The 19,779-nt window shown below is 37.7% G+C and overlaps 1 protein-coding gene across 5 annotated transcripts in view; it reads right to left on the reverse strand.

Moving 5' to 3' along the window:
• astn1 (astrotactin 1) overlaps positions 1–19,779 on the reverse strand; it is a 223,908-nt gene that overhangs the window by 77,205 nt on the left and 126,924 nt on the right. For all 5 annotated transcript variants that reach the window (XM_058395830.1, XM_058395827.1, XM_058395829.1 and 2 more), the window contains 3 exons: positions 17,207–17,373; positions 14,164–14,358; positions 2,298–2,425 (listed from right to left, as the gene is read on the reverse strand). In XM_058395830.1, the coding sequence (XP_058251813.1) occupies positions 2,298–2,425; positions 14,164–14,358; positions 17,207–17,373 (490 nt within the window). The remainder of the gene's footprint in view (positions 1–2,297; positions 2,426–14,163; positions 14,359–17,206; positions 17,374–19,779) is intronic.

Raw genomic sequence — 19,779 nt, forward strand, 5'->3', positions numbered from 1 at the left:
CAAGAAGCGGCGTTCCTGACGGTCGAGTTGTACACCGAAAATATTTTCGTACACCGAGGTCAAATTGACTCGAAAATTCGAATCAAATACCGAAAATTCGAACACAGAGGGGGTCGAGGACTGAGGTACCAATCTATTACGATGAAAAGTAAAAAAAATATATATATATTTTTATTGTTATATATTTTTTTTATTTGTGAAAATATGATATAAGATGAAAAATATGATTTTAGCTGCTTGACCTCCTTATCTTATTTATTATTTATTATTATTGTAGCCAGTCCACTGACACACCAAAATGTATACATGTCTTTGTAGTCCAAGCTGAACTAAAAATGCCAATCACCAGTATGTGGAATGTACGTTTACGGCACCAAGACAACTTCATATAAGGCAAAACTCACAAAGCTCCTTAGGATGAGCCAAAGCTTTTCCAAAATAACTAGATTTTAATGAATACCACATTTCTTGTTTTTCATTTGTATCTAGATTGATAGATTAGGCTTCAGCGTGTCTTGTTCCATGCATCCTGTTTATAAGACTAATTACCGGAGACTGATCTGAAATATCGAGTATTTATGAAATCAATTACACAATTCTACTGCTATTAACTGCCCTTGAAATGCTCAATTATAAAATGGAGGATCATTAAATGCATTGCAGACAACAGATTTGATCTGAAACTCACTGTTATTCTCATTTTTGTTCTGTACTATAAGGTACAACTAAAACTAAACACCAATGCAGCAAGCTGGGTTTGATCCAGAGCAGCCCGCTCCAGCTGAAAAGTGGCACATTAAGGATTTGGTAGTATAAAGGAGATATAATTATAGTCCTGGTTTCCTAGTATGCCCTTCCTCCAGTTAATTTGCCAGTTAATAACCTTTGGACTGGATTTTCATTTTCAGGCACTTTGCTATGTTGATGTCAATAGAACAGATGCTGATGAAAGCCGGGGTTTAGGGTGACTGCAGTTATCTGGCAGGATGGATGGATTTGGCCCTATTTTTTCGCTCATTAGGAGTGTAAAATGTGAAGTAAAGCTGCCGAGCACTTGTTCCAGACTAGAGTCAGATTAGCTGTCTAATGAAAGTCGACAGCTATAGCCGAAACCAGAAGCATGCAGCCTTGTTGCTGCTCCTTCTCAAAAAAAACATTTTTCATTTGCTCACCTGATTTCCTGATTTAGTAGAAAGCAATGTAGATGAGGAGAACACCCTGACTTAGAAACACGCATTGTGTGTGTGTGTGCACTCTTACTTAAGATAATGATGAGTCATTACAAGGCAGAAGCAACACAAACATAAAACTGCAGTGCAGAAATACAGACTTTCTTCTGAGTGTTCTTCAATCAAATACAAAACAACTGAGTAAAATAACTGAGATATCTTTTGCAGTCTTATTTAAGCTCATAAAAAATGTGTATTATCTGTACCTGCAGATATACAGTTATTGTCTTTGAAAATCATTTACACTATATTGCCAAAAGTTTTGGGACAACCCTCCAAATGACACCTGAGTCCTGACCTCAACCTGATAGAACACCTTTAAAGATGAATTAGAGAGGAGACTGAAAGCCAGGTCTTCTCGTCCAGCATTAGTGCCTGACATCACAAATGTGCTTCTAGAGTAATGGTCAAACATTCCCATAAACACACTCCTAAATCTTGTGGAAAGCCTTCCCAGAAGACCTAAAGCTGTTATAGTTGCAAAGGGCGGACCAACTCCATATTACATTCATGTGCATGTAAAGGCAGACGTCCTAGTTTTGGCCTGGCTCACAGGCTCAGCTCTAATTCATCCCAAAGGTGTTCTATCAGGTTGAGGTCAGGACTCTGCGCAGGCCAGTCAAGTTCCTCCACACCAAACTCCTTATGGACCTTGATTTGTGCACTGGTGTGCAGTCACAAAGTTGGGAGCATGAAATTGTCCAAAATGTCTTGGTATGCTGAAGCAGTAAGAGTTCCTTTCACTGGAACGAAGGGGCAAAGCCCAACTCCTAAAAACCAACACCTGAATTCAATGATTTGGAGGGGTGTCCCAAAACTTTTGGCAATATAGTGTAGATGTACTGTTGACTTTTACAGTGCAATAAGCATTCAGTGCAATTTGTATCAAAATGACAAAAGTCCAATACAGGAACTGTGCCTCTGAGTGTAGAGGCTCCTTTTAAATTTTAAATTTAGCTAACACTATGTCACTGGATTATTGATAGACTACTGGATGATGTTCTCAGCTTGCTTGACTTCAGGGGAGATTTTGCTTAGTTCAATTATTTAGGCATCAGAGTGACTTACCAGTGAGATACTCGGGATCAGGAACTGGATCAGAGATCTCCTCGCGGCACTGTGCTTCGTTTGGTACTGATGCCACCACCATGCCGTCCGGAAGCTGCTGTTCTATGCCACGGGCAAAGTTCTTCTGCCTGCAAGAAGAGAGGAAGAAAGCCTTGAGCTCAGAAGCCCCACTCTACACGCATTTAGACTGACAGCTCTTTATATGAGCGAGTCACCAGAGGATGAATTTATGACACACCATTACAAATAAAAAAAACAATATGTGAAGAAACTCAATTCAGAAACATCATTTTCATCCTTTCTATGGCCTGTTCTCTAGGCTTTTTTTTTATTGCAAACCCGGTTCAACAGTTAGTTCCGATCCAGTAATTTGATTGGTCGAGTAGCATATCAAGAGTGCTTCTGTTTCCTATAAGTGCACTGGGACATTTCACTTTGTGCTTCACTCCACTCGACTGTGTTCACCATGATAAATTCCACTTCCTACGCTTAAACGATTACTACAGTAGTGTTAGTGATATCATCAGTGCACCCTCAGCGGGAATTAACAAATCGTCGTGAGCTAGCAAGCCAGCTAGCTGATGTGCAACAAAGTGAGTATGACTGCTTCAGGATAATAAGAGAAATAAACAGAACGAAATGACACTTTCTTGATATTAATTTCTAGTTTCTAGAATTGTTGTATAAAAGCAACATGGCAATCATGGGGTTACACTGCAGGTTCGTGTCTACGGCCAAATCACAGCCGTGCCAATATTCAGTATAACTGCTTTCTTGCTTGTGCAGTGTCACTTAAACAACTTCCTCCTTCCTTTCAATTAAACATTCATTCATTTATCATCAGGAACCATTTTATCCTGATCAGGACTGTGGGGATCCTATCTGGAGGCTGGAATACACCCTGGAGAGGATGCCAGTCTAATGGCAGAGCACTACACACACACACACACACACACACACATTTGCATCTTGGAGCAATTTATAGTCACCAGTACACCTACTGGCATATTTTTTTTGGAGCAGGATCCAGCAGGAAACCCAGAAACAGGAAGAATATGTGAAATTCCACACAGACACAAACCAGGGACCCTGAAGCTGTTCTGCTACACACTGCATCACCTTGGTGCCATGCTTAAACACCATAAATCAACACAGTTCACACAAAGCTTGCATGGTTGTTGAATCAGCAGTTAAGGGGAAAAGCCTGTCGACAATTCATGCTAACTATTCCCCTAAAACTCTTAGAAGAAAGTGCTCTATAAAGCCAGCTCCTATTTACTTGATGTTCTTACTCCCATGGGAAGATACTACTTGAGTAAATGTAGTTAATTAAATAAGTAATATTTTTTTATACTTTTCTTGAGTTGTTGTTATTGAATACTTGTACTTTTACTTAATTATAGTTGTTAAGAAACAAACTCTTGTTTTACTCCTCACACACAAATCTCAACAGTCTCTTCTTCTCTCTTCCAGCCAATGACTAATCATCATCCAATCAAGCTATTAATGTAGAAAATAACACAAGACTCGCACTAATTTGTCCTCAGCTGTGCCTTTCCTATGCTAGGCAGCAAGTCAAATTCTAGCTAATGATAACTACAATCACAAACTTACAATCATATGCAATCATAAGCATTTATTAGCATTTACTTTTTTATTTTTAATAGTACTTTTAAAAGGAGCAATGTTATTACATTTAATTGAGTATGTTGGATATTTTAATTGACATGTTATTGTCAGGTGGTGCTCAGGGACAGAGACAGGCCATGAACAGTACAAAGTCCCAAAAAAATGAGGCAAAAGGCAGGTCTGGTTCGAAAGAGGCTCAGGATAGTAAATGTGGCAAGAATATGTCTCTGGCTAGAATAATAACAAAACTAAACAAAAAAAGTCACAAGCAGGTCTGGAACATAAAGTGCTCCAGAAACTAGTAGTGGGAACAAAGAACATTAAAGATTGATCATTAAAAATTATATGGATTTATATCAATCCCACTCCAGCTCTCCAGAACTATAAAGCTATATTAATCATTTGGGGGAAAAAGAAACAAGTTTTCACCAAGCAGACCTTAAAAACATTAGTTTTTCTTTCATTATTTGTAAGTGCATGTGATTTTTTTCAACAGTTCTGAAAAAGTCCAGTTCATCAACCAACAACAGAGAAAAAATTGAATGTCTGAAGAATTTCCGAGTCTCTCTGTGATCACACTTTAAGACACAGAATTAAAATTTTTTTAAAAAAAAATCAGAATATTCACAAAATCTACTTTAATCTCCTTCTGTTTCTGCTGCACAGCTGAATTTATAGCATTACACATCCTAATTCACTCTGCAAGGTCTACTGTCATATCTCATTAGGAATTGGACTCGGATGGAAGAATAGCATTATCTTAGAATACACAAAGCTCCATCTAATTGGGCTTAAACAAGAACAGGAAGAAAGCTAGAGGCGTATAAGAAGCATTTGAAGTTAAATTGGAAAGGAGAAGTGGTAAGCGCCGTGGAGCGGCTGTCATTTGTGCCTTAGTAAACAGGCATGATGGTGCACAGCTTTGTTGACACTTAGCCCTTGTTTCCAGGCTCAATAATGACATTGGCAAAGTAAACTATTCCGGCTCTTGTGCTGCAAAAAAAAACCTCATTATTCAAAGACGGAAAAATCTGTAAATCTATGAAGCAGTTACAGAGCTATCATTTGAGTTTGTCTTGTAGCTAAACTGAATGGCTCAAGTGCCTTTAGGAAAACATTCTTTATCAAACACTTTGCTTGGCTGTAAACATGATACGTTTTTAACAGATTGTCTCTTCTACTGAAATGTGAATTGGGTGAGTCCCTGTCTTACAATCCAATGCACACCTTATCATTACATGATACTGAAAGAATTCTGCACTTCTTCAACATTTATCATTTTGTGTCAATTCTCATGGTACCACAGAAAAAAGGCTCCCATGAAGATCTGTGTTATCTTCCTCAACAAAGTCTCCATTCAAACTTAGATTGAACTTGAGGCATAAATAAAACGTTACCACTAAAGCTATGTATCTAGTGCTGCAGCTCTAGTTAATGAACAGTATATACTTGTGTGTGTGTGTGTGTGTCCTACATTCATGAACTTCAATCATATTTGAAGGTAGAGCACCATGCTGCACGTCTACGTGTTGGGGGATTCTTTATTTGCACAAAGAAAAGAAAGTGTGGAAAAGATTCCTATGTAAAATTACATCTTCAGACAGAGAAGAAAAGAAATCTCTGCACCATTGCCAGTAAATTTAATCTATCAATTTTTTTCTAGCAGTGACATGCTCAATTATGATCAATCCAATTCAGAATAAAGCAAATATCCACTAGCTGTCTTACTCACTGAAACACTCAGATGCTGAAGTGCATTTTTCTTGCCATATCTGCACACGTCATTTTCAACACCCAGAACTGCTGAAATATTTGACTCTTACTTTTCAGTGGCAGGAATCGACCTACTTAAGGATGATCTCAGCACCATCAGTGTGAATCGAACAACGAGTAGATGCCATATATCACCATATATCAAAAAATATTATTACTTTTTAGAATCATGTGACAAATAATGGTGCAGAAAATCATGCAGATACAGAGCCAGAGCTTTACTTAATATCCACATGAGAACTGAAAGGAAACGAAAGTAAAGAAGTGGAAGAAAATAGAAAAAAAAGGCTTGAACTGTGGCCTCCTTGTTGGTAGCAGCGGTTTGAGCATTTCAGCAGATTGTCCAGGATTTTCACAAACAACAATCTCCAGAAGTTACACAGAATCATGAAAGAAACAATATTAATGAAAACTTTAATGTCCTTTTTAAAGCACCATTTAATTAAAGCTATTGACCTCTAACTGCATGGTTTTATGTATTTCAGAGCTGCATTACTGAATGACTGCCTGACTGTACAATAAGTAATAACTTAATAAAGCAGTAACTAATAACTAATAATGAATAAAGTGGGCGGTGAGAGTACATTCCGTAAATTGGCTAAAAATTCAATGTTACATTAATGCTACAGGCTGAAAAATAGTTATAATAAAACTGCTTAGTTTTATTACTTAAAACTGATTGTAAAAACTGACAGTGTACTTCATAACCTAGACCATTTAACTGATCATTAAAAATTCTTTCACAGTTGTAGATTTTTTGTGTAGGAAAACTTACACACATCTTCAGTGTTTTTATTTATTATTCATCTGTTTCAATAAACTCTTTTCTTAGATGCATTTATATTTGAAGCACATGTAAGCAGGATGTATGTCAATCAACAAAATGAAAAAGAAAAGGAAAAAAACAAACAGCAAATTTTATAGCCTGTGACTAAGAAATCAAATCATCAGTGGCATATTATTGCACTGAGAACATTTAATCCAAGAACAGCAGGAAAGGCATTGTGGAAGAAGAAAAAGAAGAAGAAAAGCTGAGATACAGGAATGCACATTAAAGATTAATGATAACTTTGTTTAATAATGACTTCATCCTCAAAGAAAACAGTGAAAAAAAACATAAATAATCCACACCAAGTCTTTATAAATCTCCAGACTAAATTTTGATTCAAAATAGTCATTTTCCTCCCAGCAGGGAAGTGCTGAGCTTTGCATTGAACCGTGGCCCTCCAGGACTGTGTTGTGAATAAAAGCTAGAGAACAACAATGAACAACAGTGTGAAGCAACAGTGTGAAATCTCAATTTGAAGAACAAAATTGGGAATAACAAATGGTACATTCTGTTTGGATGCCAAGAGAAGCTGTTGAGAATGCAGTAAAAGTATGTTTAAAAAGTAAAACTTTCTAATTACTCATGTTCATGAATCACCAACATGAGAGCAAAGCACAAACTAAATGCAAAGCATTTCCAATTCCAATTTTCCAATTTCTGAATGAAAATGAGCATCTTTAGAAACCACACTGTTTATAATATCATGTATTCATATTCATTCAGTAAATTGTCCTGGTAAAGGATGCAGTGGATCCAGGGACTTCTCCTGAAAAGGTGAAAAAGGAATAGTGACTGAATGACCTATCTGCCCTCTTCAGCATACATGAGCTCACAGGAAGACAACCAAAAGTAGACTTTTTCAACATATCTACTATTCAGATGCATAAAGCCTGGGGATCTTTCTATGATCATTTCCTAAAAAGTAAAACACTGACATAATGCTTTCGGATCAGAATTCCTTCCTTTCATTCAGGCAGTCGATAAAAATGACATGACTGGATTGAATCCCAGAGGTACTCTAATAATAATTACATTACCACACCTCCCCATGTATAAGAACCCAATCCATAAAAGCTTTGGAGTCTGTGTGGAAGATTTCCAGCTACTTACTGATGCCACACTGTTGGTTGCTGGTATGAACCAAGTGGCATGAACGCAACACAGAAAATAATGTACTCTATGTTTTCACTTTTAGTCTTTCTTTCAGTTGCACTGCATTCTGTGTGTTTGATGTGGATTACTTTGTTTTCTCAGAAAAAAAGAGTAAAACCAGCTGTACAGGTCTAAATGATAATAAAAGCTTCTTGACTTGTAAATGGAAGAGACAAAATGACAAGCAGTTTACTGGATCAACAGTCCTGTAGCTCACTAATAGCCTGAGCTTAACCCATATCTCGCCATGCATAAGAGAGCTCTCATAATGACACTGCACCTGGCGTGTATGTGATAGATTAATTTTCTGTGGAGAGAGTAGCTGGGAGATGTTGCTCGTAATCATGATCCACCGCTCTGTTAATGAGAACAAAGACCAGTAAAATATTCATTAAAAGTGGCTCAGTCCATGCTGTGCATGAGAGAAGTGGAGAGTCAGAGGAGAGCTGAAGTAATTAGGAATGGCTGTGTTTATAGCCTGCACTGTTTTTAGGTAGACGGTCTCAGGACAGCTGGGTAGAAAAAGGGAAAAGAGATTTAACAGCTACAGAACTGAACTGAGCAGAAACGAGGCAGCACACTGGGGAAAGGGCTGCATGGGCTGGGAAAAATGAACACAAAAACGATGACTGCAAAATGTCCTCTCCTTGGCGTGCGAGGCATTTGGAAAAACATTTGTTAGTTCTGTTTATCTCACTAATGCCAGCCTCCTCCACATTCACTGCGATGAGAGACAAACCGCATAGTGTAATCAGAGTAAAAATATTACAATAGAATGAGAGAGAGTGGAAAAGCTGGAATCCGGGGTAATTTGTAGATGGAAACGTATTCTGCAGTGTGACAAGCATCCAGTGGTGAAAGGTCCTTTTGTGCATGTAGGCAATTCACATTTCAAGCAATGTGCCATCATGTGTGTGTCTAACGGTGTGTACATGTGAATCTAAACAACACCCCCCCCACCCCCAATGCAAGTGCAGTAGGCGTTCTGGACACTAGCCCAATATATCAGCACTCTGCTATTATTTCCCTCCATTTACTGCTCCATCTAGGCACTCAAAAGCAGAGTTACTCAAAATAAAACCCTCTTATATTGCCTGCAATTTCCAGGTTTACATGTTTATTAAGTAAGACAGACTGAAGAGAAAAAAAAGACTGGACATGATCTTACAAGTGTCTGAAACACAAACCAGGCATAAAACATAAATAATGAAACATAGAGACAGCTCCAGTATGTCTTGCTATTATTTCTGCAATAAAAAAACAAAGCTGCTAGACTGTATTAAGTATAATATTTATTTCTGAGAAAGATTCACTAAATTCAATGGGCTGAAAAGGTCATTTGAACTGACCATCATTCCATGCATTAATACATTAATGCATTTCTTACTAGACCAACAATCTGAACATCAATATAGATACAACACAAATAAAACATGCAGGAAATCACAAAGCTGCAGGCAGATCAATGAGACTATGAGCTTGTTATTTATTTTTATGTTCTCCAGGTCAAATCTGCTTTTCCTCCAGGTCAAAGCTGCCTATTTGAGATGTTTACTAGATGTGGATGGATGTTCTAAATGTTTTCAATATTTTTGCCCAGAGACTTCCAAGTCAACAAGTTAAATTCCCTGCATCCTATATTTACACTCTGATGTGTGTACACACTAGCGGTCGCATAGACTAAACAAATACATTGACTAGTGCTGTGCGGATGTCGAATAGCTGGGGTGGTGTGGGGGAAAAAAAATACAGTGAGGCAGACAGCAAAGAAACTCATTTCTACATTCAACAACAGATTTTTTTATTTAGCTTTAAAGCAGCATTACCATTATCACTTGGCTTTCACTTTGTTTACTTTTATTAAACATTTTGGAATGCGTCAGACTGTCTACTAATTCTGTCCGCTCCCAAAGGAATATATTTTTGTTGTCCTTTAATTAAAATCCTTGCAGTATGTCAGAGTGAATTCTGTTGTGACCAGCACTGTGTGCAGGAGAGCTTTCAGAGGTTTCACGTCACTGTCCACTTGGTTAGTGGAGAGTCAGATCAGCGGCACATAAGAGATGAAAGAGGCTGATCCAGACTCTCTGATTCGGACTGGGGCCAGACATGAAAATATTGGAAAAATCTCCCATATGTTGCAGGAGTCATCATGTACAGACCTTCTAGGATGTGTTACAAGCTCTCAGCTTCACAATCATCAACTGCAGCTCTTCAACATGAGTGGATTTAAAGTATTAGTGTAACATGCTACATGGATTAATTACTTTGCACATTTATTGCACTGCTTTACTTCATTTAAAAAAAAAGACACAAAAGCTGGGAATGTAATTTGTAGACTTTGTATAGCTGTTAAATTCCATGGTTTGAATTATTAGTTGCTACACAAATAAAACTTTTGTAAACGACTAATCGACTATTGTTTTGAATTCATGGTTGAATAATAATGATAATCAGCCATGCAAGCTGTTGTATACATGCTCAAACACCTGCATTATGAGGATCCACAAGCCTGTGAGTTTATACTGCTATATTAATTTTACAATTCTATATAACATTGACGTGTACTGCCGAATAACAAGTATAGAATAACAGGGTTATCTGTAGCTTGACAGATGAAATTCTCCAGCAGTAAAGCTACACCTTGGCCTGAAGATCTCAACTCTAAAATTCAAGTCTAATTTTCAACATCTAATGATATTTTTCCTCTTTGCCAGTTTGGATGGTCTTGGCCAAGTGCCAGGTTTCTCTGGCTTGCTTTCAGCACAATGCTCTAGAGGTTCATTACCTAGCACCTTTAAATTTGCCTTTAAGGGCAGGCTCAGCTCTTACTCTTCACACGGTGCTCAGTGTGATGTCTGCAAGTCTAGCAGGTGCAGAGCTGCACATAATCTTAACATTACATGACAAATCACAATTCTGTATCACACAAGTGGTGTGGATAAAGCATAAATTCATTAGCTAGTCCAACAAGCAAGTGTGAAAGCTCCAATGAGCTCCTGTGGTTTACTCACCTGAAAGTCCAATTAACAACTAATGCAATCCAACCCAATTATGTAATTATGTATTTTAATAGAGACTATGGATTATAAGAAAGTACTTCAATCCATAGGAGGGCCAAACAGGTCTTTTACACTGGCAGTTCAGTCTGAAACAGAGCATAATTCACATGTACAATAGTGCAGCATGATATTGAACCTGAGACCCTAAAGCTGTAGGAGGTGGTGTGAGTTCAGCTGCACTGGAACTGTGCCGCGATTCCTGTGACTGTGAACGCAACTCATACTCAAGTCTGCACTTGTGTTTAGTTTCCACAACACATGTGTACTTTGTGGGACAGAGAACAGGTGAGATTCCATGCTGGGCAGAACAGCACCAAAATAATTTAGTGGCGTTGTGTTCTCCATGTCCATCTGTGATGTCATCAGATGAACGCAAATGCACTGAGGTTCGACAGAATCAATGCTGCAGGGGCACTGGGAACAAACACACTCAGATTCAGAATGCAGTAAACGTGTCCAGTGAGAAAACCAGCTCATCACTGCTGATGAAGAATTATGCTCATGGCACAAAATGTTTGGCTATGAGATGTGGCTCTTTTGTTATTTGAGTGTGATTAGCATCTTCAATTTCGAGACTTGTCGAAGTTGTGCTAGCATTAGATGAATCTAACACTTTTCTGCTGCACTATACTGTGTTTTGCTCTGTATAGTGCCCCTGTGTAGTCCTGATTCTGGAAAGACGTATGTTCAGCTAATTAATATATTGTATATACCTAGAAAAACAGTTAGCCCACATCTTCTGTGTGTAGTGCAGGTGGAGAGATTCACGTATCAAATATATCAAATTAAATGTGTTTTCTTTGGAAAAGACAAGTGGGAGTAAAGTATATTCATACAATGTTTTCTATATGAAAGTCCAAATAGAGTTAAGAAAAACTTTGAATAAAAAATCTAATATACAACAGATATGTAATGTCCTTGTTTCAGGAGCTCAGCTTCCTAAATTGTCAAACCCTGAATCATACTATTGCATGCAGGGCTTAATTTTCTTCCCTCTTGGACTCACTCATATTTGAAAAGCAATAGAACAAGTAAATATAATATAATGTTCTCTTTTCGACTTAAAATAACATTCCCAGATCAAAAGTAATATCCTACCAAATCTTCTATTTTCATTGAGCAGCTGTAATCTTTACCTTTTTCATGAGCTAAAAGAAGATTTTCATGCTGTTCTGCCTCCAAACTCACAGCTTGCCTAATGCATTCAAGGCACTGATCTTGTGTCAGTGGCTTCCAAGCAAAAACAGACAGAGATGAGATGTTGGCAATGATTTGACACCAATGCTCACACTGCTTGCTTGGTAAGAGTACACACCGCATGCATAATTTAATTTTTACTGGAGTTCACCTCATCGGCTCATAGTGCACGTCTGATTAAGATCCATCAGCTGTTTCTTTCCTGCACTGCCTGCCATCTTCATTCTGACGGAGTCCCTATTCTGACTGCGTTACACATCACACTCATGATGCCATTAAAACTTTCCTGTCTTGCTGAAGATGTTTAAAGAAAGCACAATGTAAAGGCTAAGTGAAAGCCCACAAACGGTGTCTATAAAAAGTCTTAAAACTGAAGTCAAGAAGTTTCAGTAGACTTTGTGTGTCTAATTTTCCTGCTCTACCATAGAGCCATTATGGACAAAGGTGGACCGAAATTGCCCTTGTGTTTCCTGATTAAATTACAATAGAGTCTGTCTGCACCAATTTGGAACCAATAAAATGATGCAGTCATTGAAATTTTCATTATCTGCCAAATCTTCCTCCATTTTCATCGCTCCTTTCTTCTTTGAGAAATACTATTTCACCTTATGTAGTAGCCCCATTTACTCAAATACTACTCAGAAGATCTGAGAAGCATAATCATTAAATATTTTAATTCTGGAGAAGCTTTAACCATTCTTGTTTGCACTGATAGCTAAAAGATAACATGATGCTTTGGGATTCTTAGCTCTACAAAACTGGTTACAATGGAACTGCAGTCTGCATCCCTTAATGGGATTTTTTTCAATTCATCTTTCTGAAGATTTATCTTCCTCACAGCAGAATAGCAGAATAGTTTTATTTCCTGTTCCCTTTTTTCCCGAGCTCCAGTGCTTTGACTATTTCCTTAAGTTTGAAATTAATTGTCACAGTATTCTGGCATTTCATGAAAGATTAATGAAGCGACTTGCAGCATCAGCAGCACCACTGCAGCTTCCTTTTGTTCCCTGCAAACTGCAAGATTCATCTTGGCCCAATTAAATCCAATTAAAGCAAACTTTCCCATGGTCACTTTCAATTCGTTCTCAGCACTTCACTTAATTAGAGTTAGCGTTAGGCTGGGCATCCCAAAAGGTGCCTCTGAGTGGCGTTGAGTGTGAGATGAAGTGCGCAGGAGCCAGTTGTGCTTTTCATAGCTTGTCGACACCCACAGTCTCTCTGGGTGCTTTGAAATGAGATCAGAGCATTAGAGATTTGCCTTCTTGATAATATTAACTTTAACTCCCGCTCTCTAACATCTTTTTCCCCCTCTACTATTGGCCCATATGTCTCTCTAAGCTATCCACTCAACAACCACAGGATACACATATAATAAATCTAATGCAGTGGTGTACAAAACAAAACGTGTTGAAGGCCATCAGAAGAGCACCCCAAACATTTTATTTAGGATTATATTATACTAGATTGATTCATAGTACTATGACTTGGGATTTAACAGCAGTTTTCTTGCCTCATCATTAGCATGCAGTGTCTAAAACAAACAGGAAATCTCAATGTGGACTACTGTATTTGTAAAGGAAGTGTAAAAATCAATGAAACAATTAAAAAAAACACATAAAACAAAGTTAAAACAAGATATTTACTGTAAGGTTGATGGCATAATGGTTTTAACCAGTTGTAATAGGTATATCATTATGTGTGAGCTCTCTGAAACTGCTCCTAACAGTGAAACAGTGGGGCGACTGCTGGGAGCCAATTATTCTAGCATTGAATGTTTCTCTAAGTAAGAAGTGGAAGCTCTGCAACAGGGAGAAAAACAATTATCACATGCAGTTATATTTCTGTTTGGACATGTCTCAAGCCTTGTAATTATGAGTAGGTGCAGGCTGGCAAATTGTCAACTATTACTTCATGTGCAACAATTATTCAGGTTGATGGAATAAATCGAAATAAGACTTATTATATGTAATGTTGTCAAGTGCTAATATGAACTGTAATATGAGCCGATCTGTACAGGAGAGACGCCAGTTAGAACAACGATCAGGTGTGTCTTGTAGTATGAAGTGAAAATGACAAAGCATTTTTCAATAGAACACAAAACTGGATGATTCAAAATCACAGACTTAACTGAAAGCCTTCACAGACACAATGTTCAAGAAGGTCAGTGAAGAGACACAGCAAGATTTGGTGACAAGAACAAATAAGTCATTGCATCACTTCCTACCTGAAGGTAGCCTTAAGGATCTGGCCTGTGGTGATCTCCTTGGTACGGTTGTCATAGCCATAGAAGACGTCTCCGAACGTAGTTTGATTGGCTGGGGTGCCGGCTGTCTCTCCACAGTCCACTCCCTCGGTGCAGGACTCAGACAGAGGCAGACATGTGCGGCCATCCGCCCCACGCTTATAATCCTCAATGCAGCTGCAGGGGTGGCATTGGTATTCATATGTTATTGCTGAATCTGTATTAAAGTCAGTGTCAAAACATGTAGAAACACAACAACAGCAATACAAAATTAATACATACTCGAATTCGATTATTAATAAAAAGGCAAAAAAGACACTTGACATTTAATGAAGTTAATGAATTCATTGTTTTGAATGAACCAATTTGTGTTTCTGACATTATTAATATAAATGAATTAGTGAAAATTTAGTTGAGTACAACTCTAGCTGTCTTTACTGATTATTTTTGGAAAGAAAGTTTTTTATTTTCACAAAAAAGACAACACACATCACAGTACTGACCTTCAAAAAAATAGGGAAGCAGTTTAATATTTGTTACATGTGAAAAAATCCCAAAACAAATTGTTATTATTTTAGTACTTGACTCATGCTCTCTACAGAGTTCATTGCCAATTCAAAAAGAACAGGCAGTCCATGAACGACAAGCATCATAGAAACTGAAGCTGCTTTAAGAAGTCATGTTTATATTACTAAAGCAAAAGACAAAAACAGTCCGGACAAATTCAACCTGATGATTCATGGCCTCATCTGAAAAGAAGAGCTCGTTGCTTGCCACTGTGGGGGGTTGGAGGACATGGAGACACAGGTTCATAAAGTTCCTGTAGTTCATTCAGATTCACACAGCACTCTCTCCATTATGATTATAGCCAGCATGTGAAAGGCTCTCAGTTTAAGTGCTGTGCAGTGCTCATTGAGTATGAAAAGGTCTGTGTGCATGTGTGGAAAGAAAGAGTCTGAACTGTACTTGGAACATAAGGATGCTCTTCAATATGTATAATATGCACTTCCATTTCCATGTTATCGAGATCCTGAAAGGTAAAATATGTTGTGTTCCTGAGCTAAATTACTATTTTTTTTTTCTTTCTTAGAGAAGAGTTGTTTCTTCGTGATAGAATTTTCAGCTGCTGCCACCACCTCTGAGCTGATATCAGGAAAGAGAGTGCTAAAAAGAGACAGTGATTGAATAACAAGTTAGAGCAGGAGTTATTAATGTATTAATGGCTCTTCTCACTTTTTATACTCCTGCATTTAATAGCATAATAACACCACAATGTGTTTTAGCTATGGAATAATCACTGCACATTAGTTGTTATTCAGCAGCTTGGAAAATAGTATTTGATCCACCGACTGCTATTTTTTTTTGCCCAATGAACTAGAAGTAGACTATAGTGGCAAAAAGTGTAAAAAATAGAGGTTGATGGATCAAGCATTCTTTTCCAAGCTGCCAAATAATGAGGTTGGAAACCAGACAAATTGATAAATTTGCTGTGATTAATGTGATAATTAGGCTATTTATGCAGTAATATTCAACAAGACTGCTATGCTCTCCCATTGAGAGCACCAAGTGTGTGGAAAGGACAATCCTTTTTTTTGTTTTATTCTGCACTTTACATAGTTAGCTGTGAACATAATTTAATGTGGTCATGAGCTAGTAAACTGAGATATCTAATTGTAATAGGTGTAAGGGATCTAGGTTGATGTTTTGGGTTGAAAAAATAAGACTAATAATGTCATATTGTGAAGGAAAATATGTAGTTTTAGCAAACGTATATGATGTGTGGGAGATAAGTATCAAGATCGGGGTGTCCCAACTGTCTTCCTACATACTGCAGGATTACAAATGCATAGTGGAATCTGGACATCTTGTAAAATCTGTATCAAAACAGTATTTTTCTGTATTTTTTTTTTTTGAGGAATATCTTTTGAAATCTGAGATAAAGACCTGCTGTACATTAGTGAAAAGCAGATCACATTCCTGCCCTGTTTTTAACACTACAGTGCTACTTGCTGTAGTACTGCCTTTGAAACGGTGAGATAATTGCAGAGTTATTACAGAAAAAAGCTGCGCACAGATGATCAGAAGCAGTACTGCTTTGCACTGGAACAGTCACTGTTTCTCTATAGAGACAACCGTGGTGTTTCGCCTACAGGTAATGCTTCTCTGGACAGTGCACACAGCTTCGATGTGACTCACTCAAATACAGCTCTGACCTCAACATTCAGCATTCACCTTTTCAGCTCAACCAGTACAATGAGCCCTTAATGTGATGTAGCAAAGACACAACTCTTTAGTTACAATCGAGTAGCAGCTAATTACCGTGTCTGACAATAATTCAACTTAAAATAGCATGATTTTCTCATTCAAGCTTTTTTGCATTTCCCCGTCTTCTATAAGGCACAATCCTCACAGCACCTCTTTTTTTCTGGATTTAGAAACATGCACAGGGGGCTAGCTCTTATCTTTCATACAATGTGCCTCTATATTTAATGAAAGAAGTGCAAAAGACTGATCACCTGCACTTATGCTTTTCAAAAACACGTTATGTATGTAGCTCTCTAAATCCCCCATCATCAGTAAACCTGCAAATAATGAATACAGATTTGGGAAGAAATTGAAAGGTTTTAATTAATTAATCATTCATATCAATAATATTCCTTTAAAGGGGCACTTAACCTCCTGGTAAGGCATTCATACCCAGGAGCTGAAGGTATAAGCTTTTTTTTTTTTTTTTTTACAAGATAAAGGTTTAACTAACAGCTCAGCTTAGCCATGCTTGATATCCTACTGTGTAAAAGTCTGACAGTATTTTCAGCAGTAAAGCTTTCCTAATATAGATGGATAGGCTAAACCTGGAAGGTTTGGACTTTTATGTAAATCATTAAAAGCTTTCATTTCGAAGGAAAAAAAAAAACACCAAGCAGGGAAACTTAATGGTATTGCCTAAAATTACTAACATTACTAAGATTACCTAGTTTTGTATGTAGGAATGTGTGTGTGTGTGTGTGTGTGTGCGTGCACACACCCGCAGAACATCTGGATATTGTAAAGGGTAGGGTCTTCCTCAAGGGGAGCTAGTTGTTGAAGACACAGCTGCTCACAGCCACCGTTAAATCCATCAGAGCAGTCGATGCCAATGTGGTGGTCATAGCAACCGGTGCCATCCTTCATTGGGCTCAGACCAGGAGGACACTACGAAGATACGAACACAAACGAAGCAAAAAACAACAAAAAAAGAGAGAATAGGTAATTAATTGAATCAAACTTTGCGCATGTGCTGTAATAAATAAAGTCCAGTGCAGAAATGTCACAACTTGTCATCAATTACTATAAAACATGAAGCAGATTCCGTCACGATTTGTATTTATGTCTGCAATTCAGACATGATTTCCAGCCCACCCACACAGCTCTTACACAACTAGCACTGAAATACAAGAGCAGAAACTGCACACATGAAGTCGCACAGGACATTGCAAAATACTGCTTTTTGAATCATGCTGCAATTACATGTGTGTACAGGGGAAAATACACCCTTCCAACATTAGCCCACTTTTGCAACTCCACACCTGCTCTCTCTGTTTCACACCGTTCTCTGCATCTCCCAAAGCAATTTTGCTCAGCACTACGCACCCGGATTCACATGATGCTTCTGTCAGCTCTGGCTTCAAAGGGGACTTTGATGGGTTGACTCTGAGTAGGCACTCCTGCCTGGTGAATAGGAGAAATTTCTCGGCATGCCTTTGGGGCATTAAGGTATAAATTTCATATTCTCTCTCTCTAGTGTCCAGAACACATGGACCTCAGCAAAGGCCTTCTGAATAGGAGCTAGTATTTTTTTTTTTTATATTACACCTGAGTACTGGTGAAGATACTGTATGCTGGGATGCACATTTCTTTTGTAAACAGTTTAGGGCAGTTTGCTAAATTATGCTTTCAAACACTAATGATTCTGTAAGATTTTTGAAAATGCAGGAAACTGCAAGTTGATGTATCTCAGAATGGCAACCCAAAAAATGTCATACTTCAATGTGCATCCTCATACAAGGATTGTTTACAGAATTCTTAGACAAAATAAAACAGTTAAGAAATGTTCAATTTATTAACCGAATTGAATCTTATTGGCTTGGAGCTGGACTCCATTGTATCAGCTCTGAACTGGTGAAGAATCAAACTGCATCAGTGTTAAACCAAACTGTTTCAGTGTTGAACAAAATTATATCATACAGTGCTGAATCAATCTAAATCAATTGTACTGGTGCTGAACCGAATCATTTACATTTACATTTCTGGTATTCGGCAGATGCCCTTATCCAGAGCAACAAACAAAAGTGCTTTGAAGTCTCTATCAATGAATAAATCACCACTGGTTCAGTAGGTTACAGACGTAGGATACCATCAGCCTAAAACACAGTTAAGAGGAAATATAGCACATGATTTTTTTGTTTTAAATAAATTCATAAAATAAACAGGGGAAATCAAATTAATAAGTGCTGAATTGAACTGTATCGAATCAGTAGTCAATCGAAGTTTAAGAAATCATTATGTATCAAAACTACTTCTTTAAATTGTACAATTCCGCATTGTAATGTACACTACATATCGAACAGTACTTGTAATACTTTTTAATATATCTATCCATCCATTATACTGTATATTGGCTATTATTCCGATATTTACTAACAAGCCATGCAACACCCCTCTAAACCCTGTCCACTCCAAACCATGGCAGTATCCAGAGCTGTCCAAGGCTCAGAAGCAGCTCACTGGCTATAAATTCAATCAGGATGGGATTTATGAAAAAATATAGCTTAATCCATGGGGAAAATCTTCTACAGTCCTTTACAGGCATCTTTTTTTCTAATCAGAATTCAATAACCAGCATCCATAAATGTGTAAAGGGTTTCTAAGCAAAGAAGCAATGAGCATCCCATTTCCTCTCTACAAATATTCTATAACAGCCTTTTCCAGAAGCCTGAAATGTAATACACCTTTGCTGAGCTCGGGTCAAAAAGCATTTACAGTGATTGGATCACAGCTTTCTGTTTGCTTCTTCCTTTTGTGCCTAGAGATTTAGAAAGGTCAATAGAATCAAAGCAATTCTGTGGGAGTAGATAATATAAAAAGCTTTTTTATAATAATGCTTTTTTATATATATAAAGGGGTCTTTATGATAATGCCCTTTCACAAAGATTTATGATCGAGGAAAATATAAAAGGAGAAAGTCAAGTGTGAAGAACTGGAATCTACATCAGTGATTCTGTTTCTAAACTAACATTTGACTTTTGCAACCCATTCCTGAAAAAGCACCTGTTAGTCTTTTTTATCATTCCTCTGAAATTTACAGTTTACAGTTTTGGAAAACTGAGTGAGTTATTAGTGGTGTAACAACACATTGTGACACGATGCTCTGGACTGCAATGGCCTACACGCATTATACACTATACAGTTAGACAACCATGCTATAATGGTTAAAAAGAGCTCTCCAGCAGCTTTCAAATACCAACAAAGGCCAGGAAAATCCATTTTTTTCAGACTTTTGAGGTCTACTTCTCTGCAGAGAGGCTCTATTTCTATAACAGAGCTCATTATGTTTCAGTC

Source organism: Hemibagrus wyckioides, linkage group LG07 (assembly GCF_019097595.1).
Source record: "Hemibagrus wyckioides isolate EC202008001 linkage group LG07, SWU_Hwy_1.0, whole genome shotgun sequence".
In the NCBI taxonomy this organism is placed as follows: Eukaryota; Metazoa; Chordata; class Actinopteri; order Siluriformes; family Bagridae; genus Hemibagrus; species Hemibagrus wyckioides.